Source organism: Gopherus flavomarginatus, chromosome 16 (genome assembly GCF_025201925.1).
Source record: "Gopherus flavomarginatus isolate rGopFla2 chromosome 16, rGopFla2.mat.asm, whole genome shotgun sequence".
Lineage (NCBI taxonomy): Eukaryota > Metazoa > Chordata > Testudines > Testudinidae > Gopherus > Gopherus flavomarginatus.
Window position 1 is genome coordinate 17069342 of NC_066632.1, and position 17227 is coordinate 17086568.

The following is a 17227-nucleotide window of genomic DNA, read 5'->3' on the forward strand; positions in this document are numbered from 1 at the left end:
TAAGTATGGGTTCCACAATCTCAGTTCGGGCCTCTAGGTGCTAAGGTAATGCAAACAAACAAAGACAACATGGAAGACTTCCTTGCATGCAATGAGACAGTTATGATCACCAGCCTATCAACACTTCTTGTCCTTGTGAACTTGCTCCAAGTAGAACACTAGTCAAACTGACAGTGCTCAAAATGTTCTCCAGCCAAAAAGCCTATAGACAAGTGAGGTACAACCAATTTTTTCTTCACTTAAAACAAAGGATTGAGCTCTGCTCAAAAAAAACAAAACAAAACAAAAAAAACAGAATCCAAATTAATAAGTTTCCAGAAGTTGGTGAATCATCACAGGAAACCCTTGTAACCCACCATTCGGCAATAAATAAACGCCTATAAAATGCAAACAAAGCAGGAAGCTATTTTAAAATCTTGCCCGGAAGGATGCCATTGATATATTTTGGTGCATATCAGAAGGTAGAACATTCTGAAGTTGCAGGCACTGAGTGGAAAAAGACCAGCCTCTCACACAACAGGACAGTCAGCAGGCTTAAAACTGCTCATTTCTGGTGCTACACTAGAAGGCTGGGCACAAACTGATCTTCAGATTGTCCCAAGACCTTGCCATGCAATTGTTGGATCCATCTATGCAGTACTGTATAGTGAAGACTGGGTAGAGATCTGACTGAGATGATTTAACATGGATCCCTAACATCACTTCAAAGCCTGAAAGGAGGAGTTTCATGCATCTAACTTTTCACATCTTCATATTAGTCTCATTCTCCTAAGCAAAGTCAGAAGACACAATTAATGCGAAAATGCCCAGAATGCTGAGACTGGGAGGCCAGGATTTCAAATAAATTACTATAGGAGACAGGAGAACAGGGATCTCCATGTAGTAATAGCCTGCAGCCTGGTACAGCATTCATATACTGAAGCTCTGATGTTTACAACTGTGAGCTGTAATTTAAATTCCTTTGTGCTAGCCAACTGCTTCCTGCCAGATATACCTGCATCACTGATGCTTGCAGGCTCTCTGTGGTGACTCCCTCAGTTCCTCCTTAAAACGTATCTTACTCCTTTTAACAATTTTAACCATGTTTTTAAAAACTGTAACATGCTGTTTAAAATGCTAAAAGATCACTCAGTAGTATGGAAATTCAGAGTGTGCTTTGAGCATTGCTATAGCTAGACAGTTATGATGCACTGACAAGAAACTTGAGAGGTCGAACAGTGTGATGGTGCAGTCAAAAGAGCTAATGTTCCTTTGAGCTACAGTGTGGGATTCTTTATCCAAAGCCACACAGGAATAGAAGGACATAAATATTACTTGAGTAAATGCAGCACACAGCAGCAAAAGTGATAGTAATTTAGATACATGAGGAATATGAAACAAACATTAAAAAATGGCGTATAGGAAAAATTCCCTCCATATAAGCCAACAATTTCTGCAGCATTTAACCTTTCATTTTAAAAAACAAAAGCAAGTTTTCATTCCTTAATGGCTGGGAAGAAACCTTCAAATGTGCAGACCTGCCCTCTTGAATCTGCACACAGGTCTAGCGTGTGGGTGAAATCCTGGTCCCACTGAAATCAATAAGAATCTTGCCTCTGGCTTCAATAGGGCCAGGATTTCACCCTGCGCTTCTTGCTGCTTAAGGCTTTCAAAAACAGAGCTGAGCAAAATTAAGACTGGTCACAGTGTCAATGCAGCTATTCAGAAATTGACTAGAATTTCAGTATCAAAGAAACCAGTCTCACTCTGCTGTTGCTTGGGAAAAGCTGTGAAAACCAGCAATGAAAGCTATATATAGAAGAGGGTGCAAAAATGGAGGTTAAAGTAACAAAGGGAAGAGGCTGAGTTTCAAAATGTATCTGACATGTATTTGGTAGGCAGGATCCAGCAAAACATTGCTATTTATGCATGACACTGTACCATGAGGACCACATCTGCCATGTCACCACTGGCTGCCTTAACTAAGGAGTGTAATTCATTGGGTTATCATCATCAAGTCAGTCAAAAACATGAAGCTTAAATAATGCATTCAAGGAGAACTTCTTTACCAACAGAACTAGTCTGTGAACAGTGAAAGAAAACGCTGTTATTTAGGACATCATTAGCAGAAACAGTGGTTTCACTAGGTAGCTTTGGTTACAGCACAACACACATGGCCTACCCTGCACAAGACAGCTACTACCAAATGCCACTGTCTCTTAACCTGAAGAAGAGCTCTGTGCAAGCTTGAAAGCTTGTCTCCCTTACCAAGAGAAGGTTGGTCCAATAAAAGATATTACTTCTCCCATACTGTCTCTAATATCCTGGGACCAGCACGACTACAACAACTTTGCATACATGGATCAGACGCAGTTTTTTGGGACTGTGAAAGCTCAGCAGGCTAATGATGTCTTTGAACAGTCCTACAATTGCAGGAAAGAAGCCACAAAGGCACCCATGGTGCCTTTGGAGTCAAAACATAAAAGAGCAACCAGCATTGAAAAAGTGGAACAGTGAAACCCAGTATCTGAGAATATATAGAAGTACACATCACAAGGAAGAAAGGAGAGCAGCAGAATAGGAACCCTGGACTTCAGAAAAGCAGACTGACTCCCTCAGGGAACTGATGGGCAGGATCCTCTGGGAGAACAACATAAGGGGGAAAGACATCCAGGAAAGCTGGATGTATTTTAAAAAATCCTTATTGAGGTTGCAGGAAAAAAACATCCCGATGTGTAGAAAAAATAGTAAATACGGCAGGAGACCAGCTTTGTCTAACAGAGAAAACTTTGCTGATCTTAAACACAAAGAAGAACTTTACAAGAAGAAGAAGACTGGACAAATGACGAGGGAGGAGTATAAAAATATTGCTCAGGCATGCAGGACTGACATCAGGAAAGCCAAATCACACTTGGAGTTGCAGCTAGCAAGAGATGTTAAGAGTAACAAGAAGGGTTTCTTCACGTATGTTAGCAACAAGAAGAAAGTCAAGGGAAGTGTGGGCCCCATACTGAATGGGGGAGGTAACCTAGTGACAGAGGATGTGGAAAACGCTAATGTACTGAATGCTTTTTTTGCCTCGGTCTCCACAAACAAGGTCAGCTCCCAGACTGCTGCACTGGGCAGCACAGTATGGGGAGACAGAAGTGGTTCGGGACTATTTAGAAAAACTGGACGAGCACAAGTCCATGGGACCAGATGCGCTGCATCCGAGGGTGCTAAAGGAGTTGGCGGATATGATTGCAGAGCCATTGGCCATTATCTTTGAAAGCTCATAGCGATCAGGGGAGGTGCCAGATGACTGGAAAAAGGCTAATGTAGTTCCCATCTTTTAAAAAGGGAAGGAGAAGGATCCGTGGAACTACAGGCCAGTCAGCCTCACCTCAGTCCCTGGAAAAATCACGGAGCAGGTCCTCAAGGAATCAATTCTGAAACACTTAGAGGAAAGGAAAGTGATCAGGAACAGTCAGCATGGATTCACCAAGAGCAAGTCATGCCTGACTAACTTAATTGCCTTCTATGAGGAGATAAACTGGGTCTGTGAATGAGGGAAAAGCAGTGGACATGTTATTCCTTGACTTTTGCAAAGCTTTTGATACTGTCTCCAACAGTATTCTTGCCAGCAAGTTAAAGAAGTATGGGCTGGATGAATGGACTATAAGATGGATAGAAAGCTGGCTAGATCATCGGGCTCAACGGGTAGTCATCAATGGCTCCATGTTTAGTTGGCAGCGGGTTTCAAGCGGAGTGCCCCAAGGGTCGGTCCTGGGGCCGGTTTTGTTCAATATGTTCATTAATGATCTGGAGGATGGCGTGGACTTCACTCTCAGCAAGTTTGCAGATGACACTAAACTGGGAGGAGTGGTAGATACACTGGAGGGTAGGGATAGGATACAGAGGGACTTAGACAAATTAGAGGATTGGGCCAAAAGAAACCTGATGAGGTTCAACAAGGACAAGTGCAGAGTCCTGCACTTTGGATGGAAGAATCCCATTCACTGTTACAGACTGGGGACCAAATGGCTAGGAAGTAGTTCTGCATAAAAGGACCTACGGGTTACAGTGGATGAGAAGCTGGATATCAGTTAACAGTGTGCCCTTGTTGCCAAGAAGACTAACGGCATTTTGGTCTGTATAAGTAGGGGCATTGCCAGCAGATTGAGGGACATGATGATTCCCCTCTATTCGACACTGGTGAGGCCTTATCTGGAATACTTTGTTCAGTTTTGGGCCCCACTACAAGAGGGATGTGGAAAAATTTGAAAGAGTCCAGCAGAGGGCAACAAAAATGGGCTGGAACACAGGACTTATGAGGAGAGGCTGACAGAATGGGGATTCTTTAGTCTGCAGAAGAGAAGAATGAGGGGGGATTTGATAGCTGCTTTCAACTACCTGAAAGGGAGTTCCACAGAGGATGGATCTAGACTGTTCTCAGTGGTACCAGACAACAGAACAAGGAGTAATGGTCTCAAGTTGCAGTGGGAGAGGTTTAGCTTGGATATTAGGAAAAACTTTTTCACTCAGAGTAATGAAGCACTGGAATGGGCTACCTAGGGAAGTGGTGAAATCTCCTTCGTTAGAGGTTTTTAAGGTCAGGCTTGACAAAGCCCTGGCTGGGATGATTTAGTTGGGAATTGGCCCTGCTTTGCACAGGGGGTTGGACTAGATGACCTTCTGAAGTCCCTTCCAACCCTGATATTCTATGATCCCTAGGACAATAGTAAATGTATAATTTCCCTGTCCTCAAAGTGCATAGCCTAAGATAGATCTATTGGAATTTAAGCCCAATATCTGGGGTCGGAAAGCAGAAAGAACTGATTAAACTGCTCTAAAATGGAAAAAAGATGTGAAACTTCCAGCTAAATAGCTAAATCTTCAGATGACCACCGGATGGCTCCTATTTCCTTTAATATTATCTACCAAAAGAGATTAGTCTTTCAAAGCATATCTTGGAGAGAAGTACTTTGGCTCACTTCAGGAGGAACTCCTCAGTTTTCCCTTGGGTAGCTTGCCTACATATTTTCGAAGCTAGTTTGTAATCAAACCCTTACAAAATGCTTCGAGACCTGATGAAGGGGCAAAGTGCTTTCAGGTTTCTTCTCCTCTTGGAAGGAAGGTGAAAACTTTACATGTTTCCTGTTCACATTTACATCAATAAGGGTATGTCTACACTACCCACCGGATTGGTAGTAATCGATCTATCGGGGATCAATGTATCGCATCTCGTCTAGACACAATAAATCGATCCCCAAACGCACTCCCCATTGACTCCAGAACTCCACCAGGGCAAGAGACGGAAGCGGAGACCACGGCGGAGTGACGGCTGTCGATCCCGCGCTGCGAGGATGCAAAGTAAGTCAATCTAAGTCTATCTAAGATACGTCGACTTCAGCTACGCTATTCTCACAACTGAAGTTGTGTATCTTAGATCAACATCCCCCGCCCCTTCTAGTGTAGACCAGGCCTAAGTGCCTGTCAATTCTTCTATATAAGATCATCTCCAAAGGAAGGGGATGCAGGAGCAAGACGATGAGTTAAGTTGCACCCAAACATAATTCCCTTTTAAAAACCATCCTGACAAGCTGTCAGTCTGGATGGATCTGGCCTTCACTGAAAAGGCTAGATTAAGCAGAACATCCAAGTATACCAATATAGTATGGGGCAATACAATAGAGTAGCTTTCATGATAGTTATAGGAGGCCTTCAATATTCTGTTCCGTTCTAAGGCCAGCAATATCCACAAACTACATGCCAAAATGCCCAATGCAGAGTGTGCACGTGTGTTTTCAGCATACAAAATGAGATAGCACAGCACCATGGGAACCTTGGGCACTTATTCTGGATCTTCTTCCTGTTACTGTTGGGCAGAGCTCAAGCTATTATGCAAGAGTGTGAAGTTATTGAAAGATAACTGACTGTTCCTGCACAGGCTATTGGAACTAGGAGTGTCATTCCAGCTGCTCTGAATACGAATGTAAACAGACTTTTTCATGGAATACTGAAGTGTCCATATTGAACAAAACACTTCCTTTCTGTAAGCTACACTGCTATTTTAAAAAGCCCTACAGGCTGCAGGAGTGGAGAGCTGCACATTTTAATGAAAGGCTCTGATGCAAAGGATTACTGAATTCTGATAAAGGATTACTGTGACGGTAACACAGAGTACTAAGTATGAGAAAGTTATTTATAAAGCTATTTGCTTCTGAGGCTGTATAAGATGGGAAGCAAAACAAGTTTTCACTTCAGTTAAAGGGTGGTAAACAAAGTACACAGTTACAGAGACCAAGGAGAGATTACTCAAATTGTGTGGTAACTACAGTTCTTCAAGGTATTTCCCCATCACCACCACCCTTATGGGTGCTCAACTTCAGATGCCTTCCATGAGGTTTGGATCAGAGAGTTTCAGCAGCAGTGCCCATTTGTCCCACACAAGTGCTCCTGATAGCCTCATGCCCTATACTGAGATATAGAGCTGCATGGGCAAACTACCCCCAGTTCCTTTTCCACTGTGATTTCTGCGCAACAAAATTTTGAACCAGAGGGAAAGGAGGGTGGGCAGTGGGGCACCCACAGAGACACATCTCGAAGAAGCAGCAAAGAATCCTGTGGCACCTTATAGACTAACATACATTTTGGAGCATGAGCTTTCGTGGGTGAACACCCACTTCATCAGATGCATGTAGTGGAAATTTCCAGGGGCAAGTATATATATGCAAGCAAGCTAGGGATAATGAGGTTAGTTCAATCAGGGAGGATGAGGCCCTATTCTAGCAGTTGAGTTGTGAATACCAAGGGAGGAGAAACTGGTTCTGTAGTTGGCAAGCCATTCACAGTCTTTGTTTAATCCTGAACTGATGGTGTCAAATTTGCAGATGAACTGAAGCTCAGCAGTTTCTCTTTGAAGTCTGGTCCTGAAGTTTTTTTGCTGCAGGATGGCCACCTTAAGGTCTGCTATAGTGTGGCCAGGGAGGCTGAAGTGTTCTCCTACAGGTTTTTGTATTTTGCCATTCCTAATATCTGATTTGTGTCCATTTATCCTTTTCCATAGAGACTACCCAGTTTGGCTGAAGTACATAGCAGAGGGACATTGCTGGCATATGATGGCGTATATTACATTGGTGGACGTGCAGGTGAATGAACCGGTGATGGTGTGGCTGATCCGGTTAGGTCCTGTGATGGTGTCGCTGGTGTAGATATGTGGGCAGAGTTGGCATCGAGGTTTGTTGCATGGATTGGTTCCTGAGCTAGAGTTATTATGGTGCGGTGTGCAGTTACTGGTGAGAATATGTTTCAGGTTGGCAGGTTGTCTGTGGGCGAGGCCAAGGCCTGTGAAAGTGTGGGGTCATTGTCCAGGATGGGTTGTAGATCCCTGATGATGCGTTGGAGGGGTTTTAGCTGGGGACTGTATGTGATGGCCAGTGGAGTCCTGTTGGTTTCTTTCTTGGGTTTGTCTTGCAGTAGGAGGCTTCTGGGTACACGTCTGGCTCTGTTGATCTGTTTCCTTATTTCCTCGTGCAGGTACTGTAGTTTTGAGAATGTTGGTGGAGATTTTGTAGGTGTTGGTCTCTGTCTGAGGGGTTAGAGCAGATGCGGTTGTACCTCAGTGCTTGGCTGTAGACAATGGATCGTTGTGATGTGCCCGGGATGGAAGCTGGAGGCATGAAGGTAGGCACAGCGGTCGGTAGGTTTTCGGTATAGGGTGGTGTTAATGTGACCATCACTTATTTGTACTGTGGTGTCTAGGAAGAGTGAGTAACCTCTCCTTCTTCGAGTAACGTCCCTATGGGTGCTTCATTTCAGGTGACTCCTGAGCAGCATCCCTGGAAACAGGAAGGAGCTTTGGATTTGAGACCAACACTCAAGTTATAAATGCAATGTTAAATACAACATCTGATCTGGCAGCATGAATCAAAGCTTAGTGTTTGGAGACCAGGTTGCCACTGTTCAGATTTCAGCCACTGGAATATCCTTCAGCAGTGCTACAGAAGCACGCTGAGATCATGTAGAATGGGCTAGGCATTTCATAAGGAGGGTGAACCTTGAGAGTTTTGAGTGGAGATTGTGGATCCTCTGAATCTGTCTAACAACAGTCTGGAAGACTTTCAAAATGGTTTGGTTCTGTCCAGATAGAAGGCTAATGCTCTTCTGACATCCAAAGTGTGGTGGAAAAAATCTTCAGTGGTATGGTGTGGTTTTGGGAAGAAGACTGGAAGATGAATATCCAGGAATATTAATGGTTAATACAGAATTCAAAATATACCTTTGGTAGAAGGCTATGATGTGATCATAACGAAACTTTTTCCCTTAAGAATACTGTAAAGGGAGGTCTGGGATTATAGCCCCGTTTCCCCAGCTCTTTTGGAAGAAGTGAGTCACCAAGAAAGCAGTTTTCATGGCCTGGTGAAGATGAGAACAGGCAGCCATTGGCTCAAAGGGGACAAGTAAGGACCAAGTTTAGATTAGGGGTGGGCTATATTCAGTGGAAAGATTCAACCTCTTAATGAATTTTGCTGTCCTGAAGTGAGCAAGCACTGAGAATCCCTCAACACAGCAATGAAAGGGTATTATGGTTGCCATATGAGCTTTACTGAACTCATGGAGAGTCCTGACTTTTTCAATTCTGACAGGTAGTCAAGGACAGCGAAGAGGGAAGAGTGAACATGTGAAAACTGCTGCCCAGTACAACAGTGATGAAATTGCTTACATTTCTGAAGGCAAATGTTTTGAAAGATATCTTTCTGCTGTTTAGCATCACTGTTATACCTCTGGAGAATAGGAAGATGCTATCCCCAAGAACCATCAAGGAACCAAGCTCTGAGATGAAGAATTCCCAGGTTGGGATGAAGAGTCCAACCGGAATCCTGAGACAGCAAGTGAGGAGATGCCAGACAACAAAGACGAATCAGCTAAGGGTACCACTCTTGACTTGGCCACTAACGGATAAATAAAATGGCGCTGGGTTTGTCTTCTCTGATCTTGTTCAACACTCTCAAGATCAAAGCTGTGGGAAAATATGCATGGAGAAGAGGCCTTTTGTCCAAGGAATGAGCAAAGGAGTCTGCCCTCCTCTTGAGCAGAATTTCTTGTACTTCCTGTTGGTGGTGGCAGTAAACAAGTCCACTTCTGGAAACTCCAGGGTCAGAAAAATGCAATTGCGGCTCCATAAGTCCAGCTCTTAATTGTTATCTAGGGAGAAGTGACAGCTGAGATTGTCAGCCATGGTGTTTTATATACCTGGAAGGTGAGACTAAAATAAGGACGTGATTGGTTATTACATCAGTTCTATAGCTTTATTGCTTCAGCATAGGGGAGGTTGGGGGGAAATCCTGCACCCCTTTCCTTCTGACAATTGATGTAGAACATGCAGGCTATGCTGACTGTAATGGATTTGCCTTTGATTAATGGAATGAAATAGCTACAGGCATTCTTGACTGCCCTCAGCTCCAAGAGGCTGATGTGCAGAAGAGACACTTGGGCAGACAATTTGACCTGAATAGTGAGCAGTCCCAAGTGTGCCCCTGCACCCCACCATGGATGCATCTAATGTTACAGTCACATGAAACTGGATGAAAGGAATACCTGCACAAACATTGGATGGGTCCTTCCACCAACTGAGTAAGTCCAGTACTCAGTGAGGGAAAGATGCTAGATTGTGCTTCTTCAGACTATAGATGATCCTCAGCCATCCCTGGACACAGCAAAGATGTAACCTGGCATGTTACGTTACAAAGGTACAAGCTGCATGTGTTCTGGCAGTTGGAAGCAACAGTCTTCCCAGTGGTCACCATGAGAAAGGCATGAGGCTCTTGAAAACCGTTAATTAGTGGCCCAAAGATTCTATTATAGTCACTGAGGAGAGCCATTAAGCACAGAAGATGGCATCCAATGCTGCTCAGACCAATGAGAAGGGACAGATTTGTCTTGCCTCTAGATCCTCTTTCCATAAAGGTGTCAGGAAAGATGTCCCTATGCTGACAGGTCCTTGAACAAAGATTTGGGAATCTGAAGAGAGGTCCTCATTATTGTCTACAGGATGAGCTCAGCCTAGCTCAGAAAGTACTGGAGAAGCAGGTGGCACCAGAGAAAGATCTAATTCTGGTGACTTGGCTGATATCAGTATCAACAGGCACTCCCCATTGAGAGGGGAGACTTCGGCTCTTCTGAGACAAACAAGTCTCTTGAATACCTAAATTCTTGTGGCATCAGGTGGATTTGTACTGAGAATGAGAGATGTTCCACAATTTGTACCAGGCTGAGACCTGTTTCGACGGGTTCTGTCTAGCAGAAGTCATTGGTACCAAAGATGACGACTCCTTTGGACGCACCAAAGGACCCTGGATCACTTGTCGAGAAACCGAAGGCAGCACAGGATGGCCTGCCGGTACAGTGCTTCTGGAAGCAGAGAATTTATTGTCTCTCCTCGTGCATTCATGTTTAGGCGATACTGAATATAGCTTTGATACCAAAGTATGATTGTTACTGTGGCTCTCTGAAGGGCTCTGAGTCTTCTAAGACTTCCCAGTATTACAGGAGCCTGGAGCCTCAGCAGTATTCAGTTTGGGACCTGAGGTCTCTGGCACAGTCAATTTCTAAAGAGACACTGGGGCTTTTTTGAAATAGGCTCTTCATGGGGAGAACTAGAACTTCTCTTTTTAAGAGCCTATTTGGTACCCTCCAACACCTTTCCCTGAGAAGGTGGGGGGAAATCTGGTGCAGAAGCTGATGAGGCACTCCGCTCACTAAAAGGCTGATGTACAGGGGAGTACCATGGCCTGGATCCAAAGATGGGAGTGCTCCATCATAGAGGAGCTTGAATTTAAATCTCCAGTTTTTTTCTAGCTTTGATCTTAAAGGTTAAATAGGTATTGTGTTTTTGAGGGATATGACTGTACCCCAAACAGTAACTGTACTGGCAATGTCCGCACTGAGTGGGACAGATTCCTGAGACATGTACTTGAATCCCAGAGATCCTGGCATACTCCGGCGACAAGGGAAAAACCCCCACAGGGAACCCCTCAGGCAGTGAGAAGGAGAAGCACTGAAAAAAGCTCGCCACAAATGAAGCAAATAAATTATAAAATACAACTTGTAGAAGTGAATAATTACACTAAATTAAAAATTAGATGATCCTAAAGCAACTTTAGGGCAACGCTAGAAGCAGGCATGCTAGACGCTCTCGCAGGCTGAGGGAGATTTGCCACACAGCTCTACTCATAGTTGGGACAGGGAACGAGGATGTCTGGAATTCATGCATGGGCTTAACAGGCACTGCTACTGAAAACCTCCAAAGGTGCAAGAGGTGCATGCACACCTGAAGTGGAGTGCCTATAGGGACACCACTCAAAAGAAAAAAAAAGTTACCAGTTGTCTGTTCAAGCTGGTATAGCAACTACAGTTCACGCTAATACTCCAGTGTGGAAGATTTGTTTTTGAAAATTTAGTGTACCATTCTGTTATATTTCTGTACTTCAATTTATTTTACTTTTAAGTTTAAGGAGTAGGTTATGCTAGACCATTATGAAAAAGTTTCATGTATGAGCTCAAAACAGAAAAGCACTAACAAAGCAGTTTCTTTACCTGCAGTTTCCGTGCCATAGCTACCACCTCATGATCAGCAGGGTTGTATTTGTAACAATTGGAAAACATCAATCGGACATCTGCTGCAAATTCCTGAGCATCTCTGTATTCCCGGTTCTCCAGTTTAGACTAGAAGGGAAAACAAAACTCCACTATCAACAGAGCAAGCAAAAGAAGTTACTGAATGGACAAGAAATATCTTCGATCTATGGCATCCATTGAGTTCTGGGCTTCCACCTAATCTCCATCTATATCTAACCTTTGCCAAATGGAGCACTGCTTTGGAAACTTGCCAGAAACCTAAGATCTGCATTGATTTACATAAAATGGAGATGATTACAACCATCCTGAACTATAACATGGAGGTGCATCCAAAAGACGACTACAGAAATAGCATACAATGCAGCTAGACTGCTGAGACCAAAACGGAACATTGCATGCTGGAGCTGGTATTCCTTCATAGACCATCCCTCCATAACAACAGCCAGCTGCAGGCTACATGGGAGAACATGACAGTCCACATGTGACAGACACTTTCACTGACTACCAATTCAAAGGACAGTATGAAGGAACTAATTCACTAGATTACTGGTCCCAATGTCCATGAACATCATTACCAATCACAGTGCAGGGTTTTGTTTGAACAACAATGCGCTAAAACTTCACACATACACACACCTGAAATTACTTTTTAAACAAATAAGTTTTTAATCTTTGTATCACTTTCTTATAAGAGAAATCCCAAACTGTCAGTAGCAGTTAAAGACATCCCGCAAATGGGGTCAGTCCAGCATAGCAGTGACAGTTTGAGGAATTAGAAATTGGGACCACAGGACAGTCCCTCCTTCAGGTCAGCAGAAACTTGGAAGCATTCAAGAAGGCAACATGCTTGGCATTTTTCTGTCAGACACAGGGAACCACATCCAATTGGCTGTGGCAACGTAGGATTTTTGAGAGTAGTGTGGAAACAAATCCCCCAAGGATCTAAGGATGAATCTTATCCCCACCCCCGGGGAAGAGATAGAGCTTGATTAAAGAAACAGAGCAGTTGAGCTGTGCAGGCTTAGTCAGTCCAGAGTGAGACTGTCTGGCATTACAAAAACACAAGCCTTAAAATAAACTCCCTGCACAGCAACCTCATTTTATTATGAAGTGAATGTAGTGCTGTGAAGCCCTGATGTGTGCAGATCTCATTTTAATCGACAGTTGTCCACACCATCTCATTATATACCTCAATTTTTGTCTGAAGGAGCCAGAGGTGAGGATAGTTCTGTCTCCATGGCTCATTCAATCCTTTGCCTCTCTGCTGTGCCTGCCAACAACAAGGCCAAAAGTGATGGTGTTTTTTTGAGAGGTGGACACCTGACCATCAGCAACTGGAACAAGACCCACCAATGCATTTCATATAAACATAAAACAGTTGTCATGGGCAATTATTTTTGCTCACAACCAACTTGAACTAAATTTCAATCAGTGACCTGAAATAAAGAACTTTGTTATCCCATTACCAATGCTTCAGCCATCCAGATCCTCTCTGTACTTGTGTTTTTTCAGAATTTCCTAGCTGTGGGGTGTTTGTTGTTGTTGTTTTCTTTGGTTAGATTTGGAGAATATGACAGAATGCTCAAAGTTATTATGCATATTCAGAAAAAGGGGTGATGGCACCAGCTCAATCTTCAGCACAATCTTCTGAATTTTAATTATTCAGTTGAAGGAAAAACTATATTCCTTCATTCACTTCATACTGGCAAAGTTCCTAGTGTAATCTCAATATGGGGGTGGGGGACAGAGAAATTTGTCTCTTCTGCTTAAAGTATTTTAAAAAAGAAACCCAAGTTGTGTGAATATTAGGGCTCAAAGTAAAATTGATACAACCAAAGAATTCTGCAGTTTAAAGCTACGTCCATGATGAGATTATAAAATTACAGTGCTCCAAACAATGAATTGACATTTTCAGCAGAGATATGGACTGCTCTGCAATTACTTCTCTTGGATAAGTAACTCTCAAATACTCCATGAGAGGGAGTTAGCTGTGTCCTCACAGCAGAAGGCTTCGATTTAGATGCTCTGGAAACATGGTCCTTTACATTAAGCAGAACATTTCCTTTAAAGGTGAACAGCCAATGTGGTGGTAGTTTTTCTTTTTTTGTTGTTTTGTAAAGAAAATTCCCCTACTACAGCAATCTGTACTGACTGATTGAGCCCATTATCTTGGCTAAGCGTATTCAGTGTAGGCTGCCATATTAGAGGACATTTACTTTTAAAAAATGCACAGGCAATTTTTTTTTTTTGTTTGTTTTTGTTTTGAAGACCCATTCTGGAAAGGACTGTCTTCTTTTCAGGACCTGTCACTTAAAGAGTAGCACACTATGGACAGATGAGAGTCTCCACCTACTAGAATTCTCAGGTTACACAGAATGAATGGTTAATTGCTTTCAGACAGGGTCCCAGAGAAGAATCCTTTCTTTTGTAACACACACATTTTTGGTGGATATCTACAATACACCATGTTAAGCATGCAGCTGCACACGTACGCCCATATACATGAGTTGGCATGTAAAACAGACTGCATTTCCCCAGGGAAGTTATTCTTCCTGCACAGTCAATTTTTTTTTATTTTATTTTTTTGGCTATGTGAAACTGAGCTTACTTTGATTGTGCTCAGATCCATGGGATGTTTAATGATATCACAATAATCATGCAGTCCCAGTGCTTCCACGTCCACAGGTTTGTAGAAGGGCCATGCGTAGGCAGCATGCTTCTTGGCAAACATCTCTTTGATGATGCCACTGCAATACTTTAACTGCTCAGACACTTTGTTACTGTTACTCTTTTCTACCACATGCTGCTGAGAGTCCGGAACATCCTTCTTTGGAGGTTTCACTGGCCGGCTGCTTTCCCTTCGTGGACCCATCTTGGCAGACTTGGGTTCAGTGGGCAGCGAGGATTCGTGAATTGCATCTATTGTTGTTGGCGTTGTGGTGTCTGCTTTCCTCTTCACTCCTTTTTTTGTCTGTAAAACAACAAATACAACAGCATTATAATATTTTATTTAGTCTTGTGCTCTTCTGTTACTATTGTATTCACAGGATCCACCTCTGATTGTATATTAAAGTCTAACCACTAAGTACTCAGGTGAGATGGGACTAAAAAGTTAAAAAGCTTTCTATAAATATGCATACTGGAAGCAGCTTGTACTGAGCCCTCTAGAAAATGTATAACTACAAATTATCTTTATTATATTAGCAAAGGTCAAGAGGATGGTTAAATGAATATTCAAAATCTTTTACTTAAGAACCATGTTAGGGTCAAGTAAACCTCTTAGGATTCATTTCTACAGCTTGTGCAGTGTTTACAGAAGCCCAAATCTTGGATTATTTTGGCTGAGTTGCTGGATGGGATTTTCAGAAGTACCTAAGGCAATCAGCTGACCAACTCCCACTGAAGGGTCATATAACTTGGGTACCTATTTCTGCCAAGAACTTTTGTAAATGGCACTTGACAGCCACAGAAGTGCCATGTCTCAGGAGAAAGGAAATGGCAATCTTACTGATGCAATGATATAAAAGGCATTGCTCAAAATAAGAAATATTAGTTAGCAGGCTCTGATATGCTGAAGATGCATGTCAAAATTTTCAAAAGTAACTAGTGATTCAGGTACTCAACTTGAAACACGATAAAGGAGCCTGATTTTAATGAGTAGGAACTTAGCTCTTTTTGAATAATAAATTTAAAGAACATTATGTTGCGCATCCAAAAACTAAGGCACCTAAAATTACTAGTCACTTTTGGATAGCTTAGTCACAGTGAGACAGCTTTTCAAGCCAGATGGCTTTCTTTTCCTTGAAAAGCCTCAAAAACACACTATTAACTCCAGTACACAAGGCTGCTGGCTATATGTTTAGTAGAAATTCTGACGAGCAAATACAGTTCTACTCAATAAGGACAATCGATGCAGGGTCTTAGTTAGAGAAGAGGACTGGGAATCAGAACTCCTGGATCCTAATCATCATTCTATGATTCTGCCCTTAACCTGCAGTATGACCTTGGAGTTACATGACCTTTGGACATGTAACTCAGGTGGGATTTTCAAAGGCAAATAGAAGAGTTAGGTTCCTAACTTCTCAAGTGCTCTTGAAAATCCCACTCTTCACTTCTGTGTGCCTCAGTCCCATCTCTCCAATCAGTAAAAATCTGTAAAGCAATTTTAAACCCTAAGATGAAAGGGACTTCACAGTGAATGTTTTAAAATAGTCATCCAATAAAATCTTCTCTCTTCCAGAGAGGAAATTGAACAAAGAATCCTGTCTCACTAACTCGAGTCCTTTTACTCACCTTCACAGGCTGTGCAGCTGTTGGGATAACAGGTGGGTGTGCCTGAATGGGCTGGGGAGCGGGGGTTGGGGGGACAGAAGGTGGGGGAGGAGGGGGAGGAGGTGCAGGTGGTTGAGGAGGCACCACTGTCATTACTGGCGGCTGGACAATAAGGTCAGGGGTCACAGAAGGAAAGGAATGAGTTGTTTGCACAGACTGAAGATTCTGTTGTGAGGCCTGCGTCTGAGCTGGGGATGATGCTTGTGTTACATTTTGTACCGTAGATGCTCCTTGCTTGGGTGTAACTGTCAAAAAATGAAGGAATAAAGAAGGGCCACACTTAATGCTTCAAATGTTCTCATTTTGATCAGGCAACAAAATGCACATTTCATAATGGTCATTATTATTTTTTAAATAGTGGTGCTTGGGTAACAATGCTTCAGCACATCCTTCCCCAGATAATCAAATTCAGGACAGGTACTAATCAAATTTTTCATGGTCCATTTTAAGTAGAATCACGTCCAAAGACACACTGCCCTCAAAGGGCTCCCTATCAGATCCTGGGGAGAAAAGGTGAGAGTCTATTCTCCTTTCCTTGCCTGCTTATCTTTTTCTGGCCATTCGCATGGCTACACTTCACAGTTACCAGGCTTGTGGTACTGCACTGGGCAGAACTTCCTTCAGAAGCAGTCAATACCCATTAATTAATAATGGCAGTTGCTATTCAGTGGCAATAAGCAGTCACATCAACACATCTGCAACAGTCTCAGAGAAAGATCATCAGTCTGCCAGATAGCAGGAACTCCCATGAGGCAACTTTCAAAGTGAAATGCAACAAGAACCTCAGATACCTGTGCAAAGGCCAGATACCTGTGAACAAAGGGTTTCCACATTAAAAGATGGCAAAGGCATTCAGAAAGTCATGCCCCTAAGTAATTGAGGAATTCCACCGTACTTGGTGGCACCTTAAAGACTAACAGATTTATTTGGGCATAAGCTTTCGTGGGTAAAAAAAACATTTCTTCTGGGTTTCTTACCCATGAAAGCTTATGCCCAAATAAATCTGTTAGTCTTTACAGTGCCACCGGACTTCTTTTTGTTTTTGTGGGTACAGACTAACACAGCTACCCCTCTGATACTTGGTACCATACTTGGTGTTAACCAGAAGCACTGTTTCTTCCTGATAGCGTTTGCAGGGTGAGATTTGCCAGCACAGTAATCTCATGCTAGGAGGCAGTACTTCTGAGAAAGACACCCACCCATTGCAGGCCAGCAGGCATTACAAGAGTACCCTCCTAGCAGACATCAGATATATTTCATTGTGTCTGTTAGCAAAAGTTCTATTTTTATATATGCA

General features: G+C 42.9%; 1 protein-coding gene across 11 annotated transcripts in view; it reads right to left on the reverse strand.

Moving 5' to 3' along the window:
• The window catches only part of BRD4 (bromodomain containing 4), a 205781-nt gene that overhangs the window by 63522 nt on the left and 125032 nt on the right, over positions 1 to 17227 (reverse strand). For 8 of the 11 annotated variants that reach the window (XM_050925774.1, XM_050925767.1, XM_050925768.1 and 5 more), the window contains 4 exons: positions 15892 to 16175; positions 14207 to 14569; positions 12788 to 12868; positions 11557 to 11685 (listed from right to left, as the gene is read on the reverse strand). In XM_050925774.1, the coding sequence (XP_050781731.1) occupies positions 11557 to 11685; positions 12788 to 12868; positions 14207 to 14569; positions 15892 to 16175 (857 nt within the window). The remainder of the gene's footprint in view (positions 1 to 11556; positions 11686 to 12787; positions 12869 to 14206; positions 14570 to 15891; positions 16176 to 17227) is intronic. The other 3 variants (XM_050925766.1, XM_050925765.1, XM_050925775.1) reach the window with 2 other exon arrangements.